Source organism: Onychostoma macrolepis, chromosome 02, assembly GCF_012432095.1.
Source record: "Onychostoma macrolepis isolate SWU-2019 chromosome 02, ASM1243209v1, whole genome shotgun sequence".
NCBI classification, from domain to species: domain Eukaryota; kingdom Metazoa; phylum Chordata; class Actinopteri; order Cypriniformes; family Cyprinidae; genus Onychostoma; species Onychostoma macrolepis.
The window spans coordinates 35,960,534-35,976,951 of record NC_081156.1 but is presented as its reverse complement, the minus strand read 5'-3'; the positions used below and the strand labels follow the sequence as shown (position 1 = coordinate 35,976,951).

Here is a 16,418-nt window from a genome sequence, read left to right as displayed (position 1 = left end):
CCGCCGTCTAGACCAGACAAAACCAGACTAACTGACGCTTCATACAAACACCATCAGCAGTGACTAATTGCTTTTGTTCCTCTTTTGTAAGACAGTTTGAAGAAAAGCATCTGCTGAATGAATAAATCTAAATATTGCCGTTCCATGTTTTTAGGCTCAGCAATGGATGCTCTGCAGTGAATGGGTGCCGTCAGAATGAGCGTCCAAAGGAGGAAGCGTTATTATAGACTCATATTTTAGTTAAAAACCATCTTAATGCTGGAAGTTTCAGCTTTTGTCTTCTCCAGATGTTAACTGATGGACTGGAGTGCTGTGGATTATTGTGATGTTTTTATCAGACTCTGATTCTGACGGCACCCATTCACTGCTGAGACACTGATGCAATGCAGCATTTCAGCACATTTTAATTTCTTTTTAACAATTAATATGTCAGAGGGAAAAACGCTAGCAAACATTTTTAACCTTACTTTATTTCCTAAAAAGAAATAAAAACTAAATTACAAGCCACAAATTTATTGCATCTTCATTTTGAACGCTATAGTTTACACTGTGACAAAAACACAAACATGAGAAAGAAAGAAAAGCGACAAAAAACTAAAGCACAGAATGTTTCACAGTAACCAGATGAGTTTATAAATTAATACAGTCGTATGAATGTGCTACACACTTTTCTGAAACGACAGACGACGTGAACCTGAAGTCCTGCTTCACGCCGAGCGATGACAGCCATCTGATACATGAAGATATTTGTGCTGCAAACAGACAAAACGAGACAGACGTGAGGAGCTTCATCAAACTCCAGTGTGAGAGCAGACGCTGTCAATCACTCATCAGATCACGATCTTCAGAGAGACGTCATTCCACATTCTGTTCACAGGAGAGTTCAGGGAATCCACACACAGCACTGTTCCTTACAGATGAAATAAGGCCACGGAACAAATCACAGCAAACGTCTTCTTTCACACGCGGTCCAGCAGAAGAACCAAATCTGAAAGCCTTACTTCAGCTTTCAGAATGACTCGGACGCGCCCTCGACTCCAGATCAGAGGTTTGTCCGTGAGAAACACAGTCCGTGTCCAGATTCAGTGTCTGACTCAAATAAACCACACAAACAGACACCGGCTACCGTCTGAGAGACTTCAGAAATAATCCACAACAAAATGCTGCATTATGACTCTTTATTCAGTTAATGTGGGTAAATCTCACAAAACATGTCCAGGTCATATTTCATCCCAGAATTAAAAGCATTTTTTCGTATTTTTCATAAAGTAGTAAAGCCTATTTTTAAGCACAAAAAAAAAAAAAAAATTATATCTCAAGTTTTACTTGATGTACAAAAATAACAAACAGAAACAAAAATGCATTAAAAACACACAAATACAAAAAAACCAAAAAATTACTACAAGTTGGTATTAATTTAGAATTTCTTTTTTTAAAATAAATTACAGTTTGTGAAAAATTTTCACTAATAAATGATAATATAGTATTTATTGATAATAAGACATGGTTTCTATTTTTAGATTTAGTTCTCAATTAAAACGAGAGTTTTAGATGAAATATTTTCTATGGCTTCATTTTCTTTATATGAAAAACAATATACATATTCTTTTGATTTTGGGGTGAAATATGAGCCGTTTTCATGAGATTCGCCCAAATCCAGGATTCTTTAAGGGTGAAAATAATCAGCTGTCTGAATGTGATCTCAGACTGACGTCTGTCCTCTGAAACGCATCAAAAATCTCATAATGCTGAAGAGAAGTGAAGTGTGCAAAACATCATGTAACCGAGTTGAACACCTGATGTGAAAATGCTACATCCTGCGATTGGTGACATCCGTGAAGTGAACTGAGAATCGCTGCAAACCGACCGTGAAAGCCCTAAAGCGGCTCCTGAGGGACTGCGTGTCAGTCGGCCGTTAATGCCCGTGTCGTGTCACGCTTTCATTCTTGCGTGCATCAAACCACGACAAACTCCGGGTTGATGTCTGCGGGGCCGTCGGGCTTCCAGACCGGCTCCTGGTAGTCCAGGCGGAGCGACGCGTCGCTGGACCGGTTCTGGCGTTGGGTTATCCAGTGATACGGGCCGCGCGTGTCTCTCCGGGCCTTTCTCCGCAGACGCCTCTGCTGCAGTAAGAGCTGCAGCTGCTCCACCTTACAGCGCATGGCTTTATTCTCCGTCTGCCGCAGACGCTCACCTGATACAGAGACAGAGAGATGAATCAGACCTTACGCAAACAACAACAGATCCAAGCACGTTTACAGAGACACGCCGCTGACTCAGAGCGGAATATTACACTACAGACCAGACAGAGCCTGTGCAGTCAGCATGCTATTATTACTCAAATAAAATTAAAACCACACACACATACACACAAAAAGAAAAATAGTTTTTTTTACTTCAGCTAGTTACCAAAGCAACATTTCTCATTTTAATTTAGTTTAACTTGATGTACTAAAATAAAAAAAAAAAAAAAAAATGTTAGAAAAAAAAAAAAAAAGACTATTAAATTGTATTAATAACTCTAATAATTCAATGATAATACATTTAGAATATTCTACTTTTAAATAAATTAGTTCATAAATAATATTTTTCAAAAATACATTTAATAAAATCACATTAGTTTATTAATATTTAGAATTAGTTTATTTTATATGAAGTATATTCAATTACAAATAAAACAGTGTATTATATGCGTGTGTGTGTAAAACAGACAAATAAAATAGTTAATTCTTTAAAATACAATTAATCTTTTCTTAATAAAAGTAGTCTTTAGTAATTATATATTTAGAGCATTTTATAATACATTATAGATTTTATTACCATTTAGAATTAGTTTATATATTAAACAAAAAAAAAAAAAATTAAATACTTATATATATATATATATAAAAAAAAATACAAATAAAAAAAAAAAGGTATGTCAGTGATACTAAAATAAGACGTGTATACAGATGAAAAGATGCGGGTCAGCATACAGGAAGAGCTGATGCTCACATACACTCAGAACACTTTCAGTTTTACATTCACAACAAATAAACATCAGATATCTCACAGCGAGTCTCAGGAAACACGTTCAGACCACAGTTAACCTCGGAGTAAAAAACAACATCCAGACATATAACCGTCATGAGAATTAAACTCAAAGTCTCAATGCTCCTAAAAACAGGCCTGAAAGATGAGCCGCGCACACGTTCACGAGATTCCTGTGTAAACCTGCGCGTCCTCCAGAGTCCAGCTCTGTTCTTCCAGAGCTGCTGACCCATGAATCACTGATGCTTCATCAGCATGTTTCCACACACACACAGGGACGCGGTGCTGCGGGGCTCCTGGAGGCCCCTGAGGGCCCAAGTGTGCCTGAGCAAAGCTGAATAATTCATGCAGCCTGTGTGCTGGAAAGACTGTGTTGAGATAAGAGCGAGTGTGTGTGTGTGTGTGTGTGTGTGTATAAGGTCAGCAGTGGCTGGTTAATGTTCACTATCAGGGTCGTGACCCTCTGAAAGCCCAGAGCCCGGAGTGACCCCGCGGCTGACCTCTGAGAGCTCTCGTCTCATTCAGAGCTCAGACAGGAGAAACCAAGCAGAGCCGCGTCTGACAACCCATACCGCGGTAAAACAACATTATAACATGCCATTTCAGTGACAATCATATTTTAAGAGGTTGTCCTAAAATAATACACCAGTGTTCAACAATACACTGATGAACAGAATCAACATTGTCATTTTTAGTAGTTTACTGTGTTTTTATAGTTTTTCTTATCAAAATAATCAAGTTTAATTAACTGATGATGAACAATAGAATTTCGATGCGTCTAAGTCTATATATTTTTTTGTTTTAGTTATTTTAGCACTTAAGTGTTATTTTAGTACCACTGAATTACTTAGTTTTTATATTTTTCATTTTTTATTAGTTTTAGTAATTTGAGCATTTGTCATTTCTAGTAGTTTTAGTTTTTAATGTGTTTATATATAGTTTTTATTCACTATAAAAATAATAAATGGTTTAATTTATAACTGATGATGAACATTGTATGAAACATTAATATTAATTTTCCTGTTTATCTCTGTGAAGCTGCTTTGAAACAATCTGTATTACATTCTTCGAGTTCATCAGCGAAATGGTTTACAGAGGCATGACTGAGTGTATAATTTATTCGCAGCGGCTCGTCCAATCAGATTTCAGAGGCGTGTCTGAGCTTTGACGAAGCAGCGTGTGTTTGTATTAAATCTGATCTGATTAAGGATGTATCTCCAGCACATTTTAACAATACCATGATAATACTGATAACCGTGATCATTTTTGTCACTATAATCGTGATAAGAAATTGATACCGTTACATCCCTAGATCTGATGCTGAATGTTACAGTTCAAGACTTGGGCTGCAACAACTAATCGATGAAATCGATTATTATCGATAATGAAAATAATTGACAACGATTCTCATTATCGATTAGTCGGGTCTGCCCACAGTGCACGTCCGACTTCTGCCGGTCACGTCAAATTACAGCACTGAATAATGCATTTCTATGGACAAAATGCATATAAAAACCGTGGAGAAAACCGAATGAGATGCTGCGGGAGAAGGACGTGATCCATGCTGCCCAGTTGAATATAAATATAACCGCCTTATTACAGGATAAAGAAATCACAGCAAGACGTGACTGTGATCAAAGTGAACGCGTGTTCCCGCAGAACATTCCTCACCTGTTGGTTAACACTGCATTTGTGATTTTATTCATCTTTATTTGTCAAGCGCTTTATAGTGTTTTTTTTTTCCAGATACCCAATGACAGTCAAAAAATACATAAACAATATCAGCACTGAAAGCTGTTATGAAAGGCATAGGAGGCCATTTTTGTTGTTATGTGAATAAATACCATTTAGTTGTTTCAGTTTGTTATTTGCCCAATAAATGACAATAACATTTTTAGATTTAACCAATTTTTTTTGACAGATTCCTAAAATATGTGTGTTTTCTCTTTATTATGACAGGTGGTCTAATAAATTAAGCACTGTATGTTTTCATAGCATTCAGTTGGCAGGTTTCTTTGAAGGACATTGGGCAGAATGTGGAATAGTGTTTTGTCAATAAAAAAAAAGAAAAGAAATTAGTTTTTTTAAAAAAATCCGATTAATCGAAAAAATAATCTGACCAACTAATCGATCATCAAAATAATGGTTAGTTGCAGCCCTAATCAAGACACAAATGACCAAACACACGCCAAGCAATGAATCAGAGAAAATGAGAAGTGTGTAAAGTTAGAAAAAACTGTGAGTCAGAATATGACTTCCTCTTCCTCTGTGTGTGTGTGTGTGCGCATGCATATAGAGCGGTCTGCAGCAACTCAATGAATTCTCACCGCAGATCATTTGCATTGCTGCCAGGAAAACACACACACACACACACACAGGGACTGTGTTTGATGACTCTCCATTGACAATGATTTTTATACTCTAACTGTATATTCTCTTCCTTAACCCTAAACAAAACTCTCACCATCACACACACACTCACACGGAATCTCTCACACTCACACACACTTCCATGCTCACGCTCACACACGTGCTCATACGCTGAATCTCACACACACACACACACAGAATCTCTCACACACTTCCATGCGAAGTTTAGATTTTGTTTTCATTTAAAATGAGTTTTTGGACTAAATATTTTCTACGGCTTCATTTTCTTTATATGAAAAACAATATACATATTCTTTTGATTTTGGGGTGAAATATGAGCTGTTTTCATGAGATTCGCCCAAATCCAGGATTCTTTAAGGGTGAAAATAATCAGCTGTCTGAATGTGACTTCTCACGCACTCACACGCACTAGGGGTGTGCGATATTGAAAAAAAACTCTATATTTTTGGGATTTTTGATAGTGATAATTAGACGATATTTTGCCAAGTGTGTTATTGTGCTGATATCTGACTACCGTGGACAGTTGCAGTTTTTGATATTCTTCATATTCTGTGTGGTCAGTTCACATCAGTGATAGAAATTAATATTTTCATACAAGTTTAAATTGATTTTTAACTTTTATGGGCAATTTTAGCAATTTTTTTCTAAAAGTATGCATCTTGAGTCAAATTTACATTTAATCAGTCAGTTAGAATAATAAGACATTTAGACCGTTACCAAACAAATGCAGTATCAACAAAATTAATCTTTGCAGAAGTTGCATCTGAAGTGGCATTTAGATGCATTTACACAGTTTAATGCAGCTTAGAGGGACATGGAGTGCTTTAACCTGCAGTTACAAATGCATAATGTTTTGATATTTTAAACATAAAACATTAAATACTGATATTTGAAATTATTTTAAAATGAACAGATATTTTGAATGTGAAATTAAAACAGAAATTAAAACCGAAACAAGAGCTGGAACAATTCTTTCATCCTCCACTACTGGCAGCGAACTATATTAACGCTAACATTTGTGGCGTGCCCTAGTGCTAGTATTTCCTGTCACTGTTTAAGTTCAGAGATGAAGACTGCCATCTAGCAGTCGGGATATGAACTCAAAACGAAACAACTGCCATGAGTCTTGTATGCCTTTTCTTTTTTTTTTTTTTTTTTTTTTTAAATATTGATATTCCGTTTTTGAGAATCGATACAGTGTCGCCAAACTAAATATCGTGATACGCGCGTGTATCGGTATTTTCTTACACCGCTATCACTCACTCTCACACACACACACACACACTCACCGGAGGGCCTGCGCAGGTGTGCAGGTGGCTGTGGCCGCGGCCGGTCTGAGGTAGGTGAGGGTGGAGGCGAGGTAGGTGAGGGTGGAGGCGTGTGTGTGTGTGAGGTAGGAGTGGCCGGAGGGCAGCGGAGGTGCGTCAGCGTCGTAGGAGATCTCTGGTAAAGCCGTGTGGCGCTCAGGAGGTCGTTGAGGATCTGCAGGATGGTGCTGATGTCGCGGCGAGGACGCCCGCTGCTGTCCTGAAGGGTGGGTTGTAGAGTACCTGAGGAGGGCAGAGGTCAGAGTGAGGTCGAGACCAGCAGCTTGTTCTGCTGTAATTCTCCTGATGAAGCCACGCTTTACCTGAGAAGGTTCCTGAGAAAACTCCCGGCGCGTGATTGACCAGGCTCTCGATGACGGCGCCGGGTTTGCATCGCTGTCTGGGGCTCTGAGTGCTGCCTTCAGCCTGAAATTCATTATTAATTAATGAACAATCATTCATATACTATTATAGTTTGTTAATATTTTAAATTAAATTTTTGTTTTCATTTTAATTTTAGTTAAAGTTTTAGTAATTTTGTTGTACATTGTCATTTTTAGTAGTTTTTGTTTTTAACATGTTCATATAGGTTTTATAAATTTTAATTTTTGGTTTAGTTTTAGTTATTTTAGTAAAGATAAACTTTCAAATTTTAATTTTAAATAGTCTTGGCAACTAACAGAAATAATTTTTTTAAATATATATTTTATTTCAGTTAAGGTTTATTTCATTTCAAGTAGCAAACATTTTTTAAAATGTTTTTAATTTTAGTTACCTATGATAACATTATGAAAAATAATGGAATAAGAAATATTGAAATAAAATGAAATAAGTTATGGTTTTTAATATTTTAAAATATTTCAGGTAACATTTATTTTCTTTCAAGTAAATCTTTTTTTAGTTAGTTACAATAACCTTGCAACTGTCTCCGTAATACTGGAGCTGCTCAAAAGTAAACCACTTTTATTCATCAAGGCTTTTACAGCACAAATATGAAGCTGCTATATTTTCTGTTTGTTTTGACTCAGTAATCAGCATTATTTGAGCTGTAAAGTCTCTAAATGCTCCTTTCTTCAGTGACTCATTACAGACATAACTCCAGTGTTTGAAATTTGTTTTGAGATGTTAGGGCTTGTTGAATTCACATTCACTGACTTTACACGGTTATGAGGCGAGGACAAGAGTGAGTAAGTGCTGCTATCGGACTAGATTTACTTCTATTTTTAGATGAACTTCCACCCTTTTTCACACTTAGAATCTTTTAGTGCTGTTTCTATATTTGTGAGAAATGTGTATTTAAACATTTATTGCTACTCCACTGTAACACATTACTGCTGCCTATTAAAGGCCACTATTTGCATTAGGATTTAATATAATAAATACAATAAAAACAGTATTAATCAAACAGTTCGACAGGAGAGACTGGAGCAGCTCTACAGTCGTGTCTTACCTGAATGCAGGGCGGAGCAGGGGCGGGGCTTTGAGTGCTGTGGGCGTGACAATCATGAGATGAGGGCGGGGCAGTGCGGCTCTTAAAGACGTCCTGTTGCCGCTGCTGTGAGACTGAGGGGTCTCCACTGCTGATGGCCCCTGTAGGCGTCTGGTTGGGGCCCGCAGGAACCCTGGAAAGGGATGGCTGTCCTCCAGACGCCTGAGCCGCCAACTGGAGCTGCACAAACATCATGTGATCGCCCACACGCAGGGCAAGGGTCAGCGGGGACCGTCCCGACAGGAAGTCACTGACCTGCACACAAAATGAGATGATTGACAGACTTTAATGAGACTTTCATTTAGTAGCACATCATCTTCTGACTTCAATCAAACAGGTATTGACATCACGGTCTTGTTTTCCAGTACAAATTCACATGACTTTTTTGATGCGCATGGTGGAATTTATTCAGCAAATGTATTTCCATCTCCCATTTTTCACATTAACCCTTTTTCGCACGTCAAAAACCTCCTCAAGCGAGAGTAAACACTTTTTCGAATTAAGGGATTTTTATTCGAAATTTGGTGTTTGCATCACTCGTTTGATGCGAAACTTCAAAATGCGCATAAAAACAGGGTGATGGAAACATGATTGCATCTGTAGAGCAATAACAAACCAGAGAAACCAACATCCCCAGAGTCTGATTCAGATATCAACAGCGCTGAGGTTTCACATGCATCGCCCAAACCACAGGAGCTTCTGATGAGGAGCCGCTCCTGTAGATTCAATCCGCTGGAGGAGATGACGACTGAACGGCCGAGGGAGGCCTGGCGCGTTCTTAAGTCCATGAGTGACGTCACATCTCGCTCTCCTTCATGAGGCAGACGCTCAGAGAGCACATGAATCTACTCACTAATACTCTCTAATGATCGGAGCGCTGACGAGCGCTGAGCTCTGGTGTAAAGGTCAGGTGTTGGTGTGCTGGGCTCGGGAACTGAAGTGGGCCTGCGTGACGCTGCAGTCTCTGATATCAGTCACCGGTGTGGGTGAAGACCAGCAGCACAGCAGTCTGGGAAACTAAATTCTCAGAAAATGTGGGCTGGTACTTTGCAAGGCAGTGCAATGCAGCTGACGCGTCACAACAAACAGCAGATCTGTGCTGATGGATGGCAGAGAACATGAAACGCAAACGTCACAGTATGCTTTCATTTGTTCACATACTTTAACATGACCCAACAATGAACAACACTGCTACAGCATGTAGAATGTAGTTAAATGTTAGTCTCAACATTTACCATCACATTTTTAAAATCTAAAGTTGTATCTGTTACCATTAGTTAATGCATTGAGAACCAACATGAACCAGGGTTATTATAGTTAAACAATAAATGTGATTTTTTTAAATTTTTTGATGGCTATTTTGATGGGAAACAAACAGCTCTCATTTTCATTTACTTTAATCTGATGTACTAAAATAAGTAAAACTGAAAAAATAATAATACTGACTAACATAAAATATAAAAAAACTATTGACATTTACAAAAAAAAGAAAAATTACTAAAACTTTAAATAAAAACTGAAAATATAAATATTAAAAAAAAAAAAATCTACTTTTTTTTTAAATAACATTAAAAAAAGGTTAATAAATGCTGTAAGATATGTTGATTGTTAGTTAATGAATTGATGTTAATAAATGAGACCCTCTTGTAAAAAGTGACTCAAAATGCAAATAATAAACCATATATTGGTGCATAATTAGAGTAAAATAAACATCTTTTACAGACTTAACGTCTAAAAAGGAAGATATTTTTGTTGTGGTTTGACTGTCACTACTTTATAAGTGAATATCCTGCAGTAAAAACCCTTAGAGAAGCGCTGTACTCAAGTCTTCAGACTAGAGGAGGTGGACTGTGACATGAATCCGGACTGATCACATATTGACTGTGCACTGAACAACGGTTTGGAAAACAGCAAACGAGGAGGAAACACCCAACCCTTGATTACAAGAAGCTCGGAGTGTGGCAATCTGACATGTGTTACGTCAGCACATCTCTCAGCACCAGCCCGAGGAGTCCGGTTTAGAGCGGTTTACTGTACATCAGAGCGGCTGGTATGCAGATGAGTGAGCGAGTTCTCAAAACCCCGAAACTAACACACTCCTGACTCACAGAAACGCCTCGAGTGATTTTGCCCCTCAGCAGACGCAGGAGTCAGAGCGAGAAACAGCAAACAACAAGGCTCTGCTTCTCAGAACATCACGAATTCAAGATCACTGCAGATTACATGATCTTCCTGCTTCTGATCGCAGAACAGAACCCTGCTGGGCCCAACAATTACTTTAACCCTTCAATGTCCTTTCAAACAAAACATTAAAAAGCTTGCTTTATTACATTTCATGATATGGGAAAAAAAATTGTGTTTTAAACAAGAACCCATTTAACTTTGATAATTTTTTTCAGAAAACAAAACTTAAGTAATTTTGCTTCTTAAGTAAATATGCCTTGATTTAAGACTGGAAAAACCATAAATACGGTTTATGCTTTTTAAACTGCAACAAATCCAAGCACCATTATGACAAATTAGAAGAGTCTAAGTCAAATGAGTAATTAAATGCCATTTTTCCAGAAATATCACCAGCTTGCAATAAGAACCTCGGACTTCACTCTTGAAAATAAAGGCGTTTTCACAGCGATGTCATAGAAGAACTATTTTTGATTTACAAAGAACCTTTCGGTAAACAGCTCTAACCATATTTTCTTAGTGTGAAGAATATTTTAATAATCTTTTCCATAAAGAAGCTTTTGTGCATTTGAAAGATTCCAGGGACCAGTTGTTCAAAAGTAATCTGATCAGATTCTGGCCATCAGGTTGGATCAAATCTTGAAAATGAGCTGTTCAAAAGAAAAGGATTCTGAATTCAGATACTTTTGATCCAAAAAAATAAATAAAAAATATTCTGATCCCAGAAGAAGGGTGGATTTCAGGAACAAAAATAAATAAATAAAACTTTAAAACTGGTCCCAAAAAAAACAACAACATTTGTAATGTGATATATCCCCAAATAGCTGTCAATATCAAACAAAAATATAATATTTAAAGATTTTTTTATAATCACTGATTGTAAACTACATTGGCACAATCATCAGAGATGGAGCAGTCAGTAGCAGTTATGTGTGTAAATGCAATGCAAAACTAGAATGCTAAACATTGGCAGAATGATCAGATTCTCAGGCAGTAGTAAGCGAGTCAGTGAAACACAGCATTCCTGTAGTGTAAGTGGATGTGATGTGAACGAGGTGGCGAAATGAAACGGAGCCGTCTCTCTGGTGAGTCACGACTCTGAGCACTTCAATCACAAAGACAGGCGGCTAATGAAAGGCTGGAGATCACGAACACGTCTGTCGTGTGTTTAAACCGCTCAGAGCTGTGAACTCACGACCCACAAACACTCACACGACATCCATTAAACACAAATATCTGCCATTCAATCCTGCTCTTATTATGCACATTCAGTCACTGTAGTGTCCCAAGCACTTCATATAGAGACACTTTTCACAATCCAATCAATTTCTCAGTAATAACAAAGCAGATGCTTTCAGGTGGCATTTCCTTCCCTCAAACAACCAAAAAACCATATCCCACGGCGGAGACTGTCTGTAAACATATTCCTTATCCTTCCTGATAGCTGAGGTTAATGACCATCGAGCTCCAGAGATCAATGCTGAAGTGGCTAGGAGAGCATCTTCTGTCTGAGGCGCTATTGATCCGCAGGTCTGCTCCCTCACCGCACAGAGCTATTAAGAGCAAATGATTTCCAATCACGCTGACTGGAAAGGCCAGAGATTCCCCCGACAGCAAGACGACACTGTAGGAGCTTTACAATAACCGTGAGGGATAAACAGACCACAGGACCTGGATGAAAACCGCGAGGATGCAGCAAACTAAGCAGATATTAATGTTGGCATGGAAGCTGCAAATGAATTCACTGCTGCATTGTGATGGATTTCAGAACGAGATGGCTAAAAATGAGAAAAGAAAAAGTGGGACAGGACTTGATTTTATCGGATTTGTGAAGTCAGCACTGCACTGTGAGGAAAAAAAAATAATAATAATTTCTTATCTTGATTACCAGTACAAATATTAAAACATTCTTAAATCTAGACACATTTCCATGAGAAACAAAAAAAATTTATCTTAAAAATGTATCAAAATGAAGTGAGTTTTTGCTAAAAACAACAAAAAATACCTGCCAATGGAGTCAGATTTATTTTATTTTTTTATGACCATTTTGGCAAATATTTTTTCCATGTTTCAAGCAAAAACTCACTTAATTTTGCTACATTTAAAAAAATAAATAAAAATGGAAAAAACAAAATTAATATCTTGTCATGTTGCTTCTCCAATAAATATATCTTGATTTAAGATCGTTTAGATATTTGTGCCGGAAAACAATACAAAAATAATGCGTAAGAAAATCATTTTTTGCAGTGTTTATATTGAAATGGACGCTTTTTGGCAGTGTATGGACGCAGATCTGAATGCGACTGACTGAACCGGCATACAGAGACAAAGTGAGTCATGCCACAGGAAGAGCAGGTTACAACAATTAGATTAAAGTAAACAACAATACTGAAAAAATGCACGGATGAATCATTCACAATAAGACCCGTGACATGCATTGAGAACATGCATTTCATGCTGACTTTAGACCATTTGTTTTCAATGATGAGGGTGTGCTGCTCTTACAGTGAACACTTACAACGTCTAACGCTCTTAATGTGAGACCCGCTTTCATTCAGAAAACATCAGAGACCGAGAAAAACACGCTCAAACCTGACAAAAAAAAAAAACTTCCTGAAGCACCGCACCCACACTCACACACACACACGCATGCATGCACACACACGCATGCACAAGGCGTCTAGACACACAGACAGGTAGAGCGTCAGGCTGTTCTAACACACTTCACATGAGGATTTCCAGGCTAAAAATACCTGCAGCATCACCGACCACATCTAACAGCAGATAACTGCAAAACAGTGCATTACTGCACAGACGCAGCAGCGTGAACGTGTGCTCCACTAAACTACAGCGCCAAAACAGAGAGCTCGGGATGTTCTCTGACACACTGACTTTTACGGTTCCTCAAAGAGTAGAAACGAGAGCCGGATGAGTTTCATGAGATTCAGAGCCGCTTATAATAAGAGCCTGACATGCGTCTGTTCTAGGAAATCATCTATCATTCTTCAGTCTAACCACACACACACACACACAACTGACATCAAACAGCTAAGCATTGCCAAAATGACGCACAGACCCGCTGATGGGGCGGAGCGCGCACACACACACACATATATATATATAATGCACATATGGTTTCACAAATGTAGGTGCCACATGCAGGGGCTAAAACTCAAAAATAGAAACGTTTCTGCTCATCTAATTTAGTTTACGTAGGTTAATAATCTGATAAACGTCAAATGTCACTTTTACAGTGAGCGTCTGTAAAGCACACATGCACACTGATTTAAACAGGCTTGTCGCCAAAAGAGCAGCTGTTTGATTTGCTTACATGCAAATCCTTCGTAACACTGAAGAACATTCATGAAAAGTGCCGGCCCGTTACTGCTGTTTATTCAGAATCCCCCACCGCTTATTCTGAATGAGTGCGTGTGTATGTGTGGGCGTCTTTCACTGGTTAAATTCAGCTGCTGGTGGGAAAGGCGCACTCATTAGAATAGTGATTATGTGAGTTCTTGTGAATGAGCGTGTTCTGGTAGAAGAGGAAGTGCGCGACCGCAGCGAGAGCTTCACCTGAGCGTCTGTGAGAGTCTCCAGCGCCTGCAGGACCGACTGCTCCGAGCGGCACGACTGCGACTGCAAACACACAACAACATCACAAACTCAACAGATGCACTCCAACGCATGCATGACATCTTAAAGCCAAAGCATTTAGTTTAGGCCTTTAAATGATTTCTGAGAAGGAAGAGGTTTATACCATCAGTCCGGCTTCGACCGTGGGCACCAGCGTCAGTCTGCTTCCGTCAACCACACCAAAATCCAGCAGTTTCCCTGAGTTTAACCTCCTGCAGACGGAGAACACAATCACTGATGTTTCCCATCATGCACCTCTCCAGAACTGACAGATACATCAGGGCATTCATGAGAGGGTTTCAGTTCTGTATGCTTTGCTTTTCTGAATAAACATCTGATAGCTTCATCATTATATTGTTTGTGGAGTAATCTTGACTGTAACAGATTGGAATGAATTGCTGAAACACATCTAATGCTAATAATTTCAGCAATTAATATTCAGTTATATTATCATCATCATCATCGATTTAACTGCACGGACACTATCAGATGAGAAGAGCGGAGTGTAATAATGACCCTGCAGAGCTGCTTTACAGCTGAAATTGAATAGGTTTCATAATTGATTAATTTTGCAATGTTATGTTCTTGTCTTTTACTGTATGATTCCTCAACAAGAGATAATCAGGATTTCTAACCTTTTTTAAGACCTAGTAAAGAAAATGTATGGAATACAACTGAAGGGAACACAACAGGTCAATATGGAAACTCAAGCCCAATGATCTGTAATATAAATACTCAAACGTTTTAAAATCTTTCAAAATTAGTTTTAGTTAATTAATTTTACCAAAAAAAAACAAAGAAGAAGAATTTAAGGGCTTAATTATCTCTGATCCAATCACAGAATAACTTTCACTGTACTTTAAGATCACAATACTTGAGTTTAAGCTTAAAGCAAACACATAAAAATCTGCGAATGGGCTCAAAATTCAACTCAACTCTAAAGAAAAACAAGTTTTCATGCCCCATAAACAGATGCTTGCTCTTAAGACGGAACTCACTTCGGTTCAGTTTCTCAGACGTATCTCCATTTTGCATTTCAAGTTACTCTCGATTAGATATTTGCTTTGGAAAACATTGTTTTTTTCGTTTGTTTTTTGTAGTGCACGCAACGTTTATGAATTTAAGACTTTCTGATCGGATTTAAAAACCTTTTTAAGGCCTTAATTTGTGGAGAGACGAATTAAATCATTGTTAAGACCTGCAGAAACCTGGAACATTCGCCTCCAAAACCAGTTTAAAATCCTCGCAGGACTGTATATTTTCCTTTAGTAAGACATCAGCCCTGATGTTGTGATTTAGATTAACGTTACTCGAAGAGCCAAAGGAAGCGACCAAAAGAACCGATTGAGATCAAGAGAAGCGGAGTTTGACCGGATCCCGGACTCACGTGTCTCGGTGCAGCAGCAGCAGTCGCTCCCTCGGAACCCGGAGCTTCTCGGACAGTCTCCGGTTGAGCCCCTCCACGGTCTCCTCCAGCGGAACGGACAGCTCGAAGCGGCTCCCGGTGGTGGAGCTGATCGATACGTTCATGGACGCGTCGCCGCGGAGGAGCTCCTCACACCGGGACCGCGATCCGTGACTCCGCGCCTCGGTGTTCCGCTCCATCCGAGAACCCCGTGATCTGTGAACCGAGCGGGTGACGGTGTGTGGTGAACGGTTCTCCTGCTCACCGTAAAGACGTAATATTCCGGTGAATTATCCGCGGTGTTCGGTTCGGTTTCTCTGAGGTAAATCCACCGTCTCGCGCGCGCTGCTACAATAACGGCCGCCGATCTGCACAGAAACGCGCCAAAATATCAATATTAGCAGTCCATTAGTTTCCGAATGTACATTTATATTTATTACAAATTATTATTATTTTTTTTTTAAATTAAATACCCGTTTTTTTACTTTAGCTTGTAACGCAGCTCTATTCTATAAGCCGATTGCTCGGTCTTCTGTGCAGCGCAGCTGCTGCGTCTACATTTGTTACGAAGCCCAGCCGAAAGATCCCGCCCACCGCCAAAAACAACCAATGGCGTTAGAGGATACGCTTGCCTTCATCGTGTCAGCCAATCAGCTTTCCGCTCGTAACAGCCACATGCACGCCGGCTCCGCCCACCCACCCTGTCATCTGCGATAATAGTTGACGTGACCACTCAGAGAAGCGCAGAGAGAACGGCCACGCCCCTTCCCGCTGTGATCATTCACAACAGCTGAGAGGAAAACATTACAGTAAAACATTTTATTCTTGGATTTTAACACCGGCTTTCCTGCAAATGACAACATCATTACGAATCATTACAACATCAGGAAATTTTAACTTGCACAAAGCCAAGGTTATTTATTTATTTACTGAATGATTGATTGCATCGTCTTCTGTGCAAGTGAAATTTTAGGAAAAATGT

General features: G+C 38.9%; 1 protein-coding gene across 2 annotated transcripts; it reads right to left on the bottom strand.

Annotated features, from left to right (window-relative positions):
- Window positions 1-454: 454 nt before the first annotated feature.
- On the bottom strand, window positions 455-16,040 carry LOC131526548 (midnolin-like). Of its 2 annotated transcripts, none has more exons than XM_058754883.1 (8): window positions 15,910-16,040; window positions 15,419-15,804; window positions 14,156-14,243; window positions 13,972-14,034; window positions 8,179-8,472; window positions 7,052-7,154; window positions 6,711-6,971; window positions 455-2,194 (listed from the first exon to the last, which is right to left on the bottom strand). In XM_058754883.1, exons 2-8 carry the CDS (start codon window positions 15,634-15,636, stop codon window positions 1,956-1,958), a joined length of 1,266 nt encoding a protein of 421 aa, XP_058610866.1. In that variant the 5' UTR covers window positions 15,637-15,804; window positions 15,910-16,040; the 3' UTR covers window positions 455-1,955. The 2 variants fall into 2 exon arrangements, with proteins under 2 accessions (XP_058610866.1, XP_058610872.1); XM_058754889.1 differs by having other exon boundaries at window positions 15,922-15,999.
- Between the last annotated feature and the right edge of the window lie 378 nt (window positions 16,041-16,418).

Coding starts and splice junctions, on each gene's coding strand:
- LOC131526548 (XM_058754883.1), bottom strand. CDS start 15,636: ATGGAGCGGAACACCGAGGCGCGGAGTCACGGATCGCGGTCCCGGTGT. Junction 7,155..8,178: donor CTGCTCCGCCCTGCATTCAG/GTAAGACACGAC, acceptor AATGAATTTCAG/GCTGAAGGCAGCACTCAGAG. Junction 6,972..7,051: donor TTTCTCAGGAACCTTCTCAG/GTAAAGCGTGGC, acceptor TGCCCTCCTCAG/GTACTCTACAACCCACCCTT.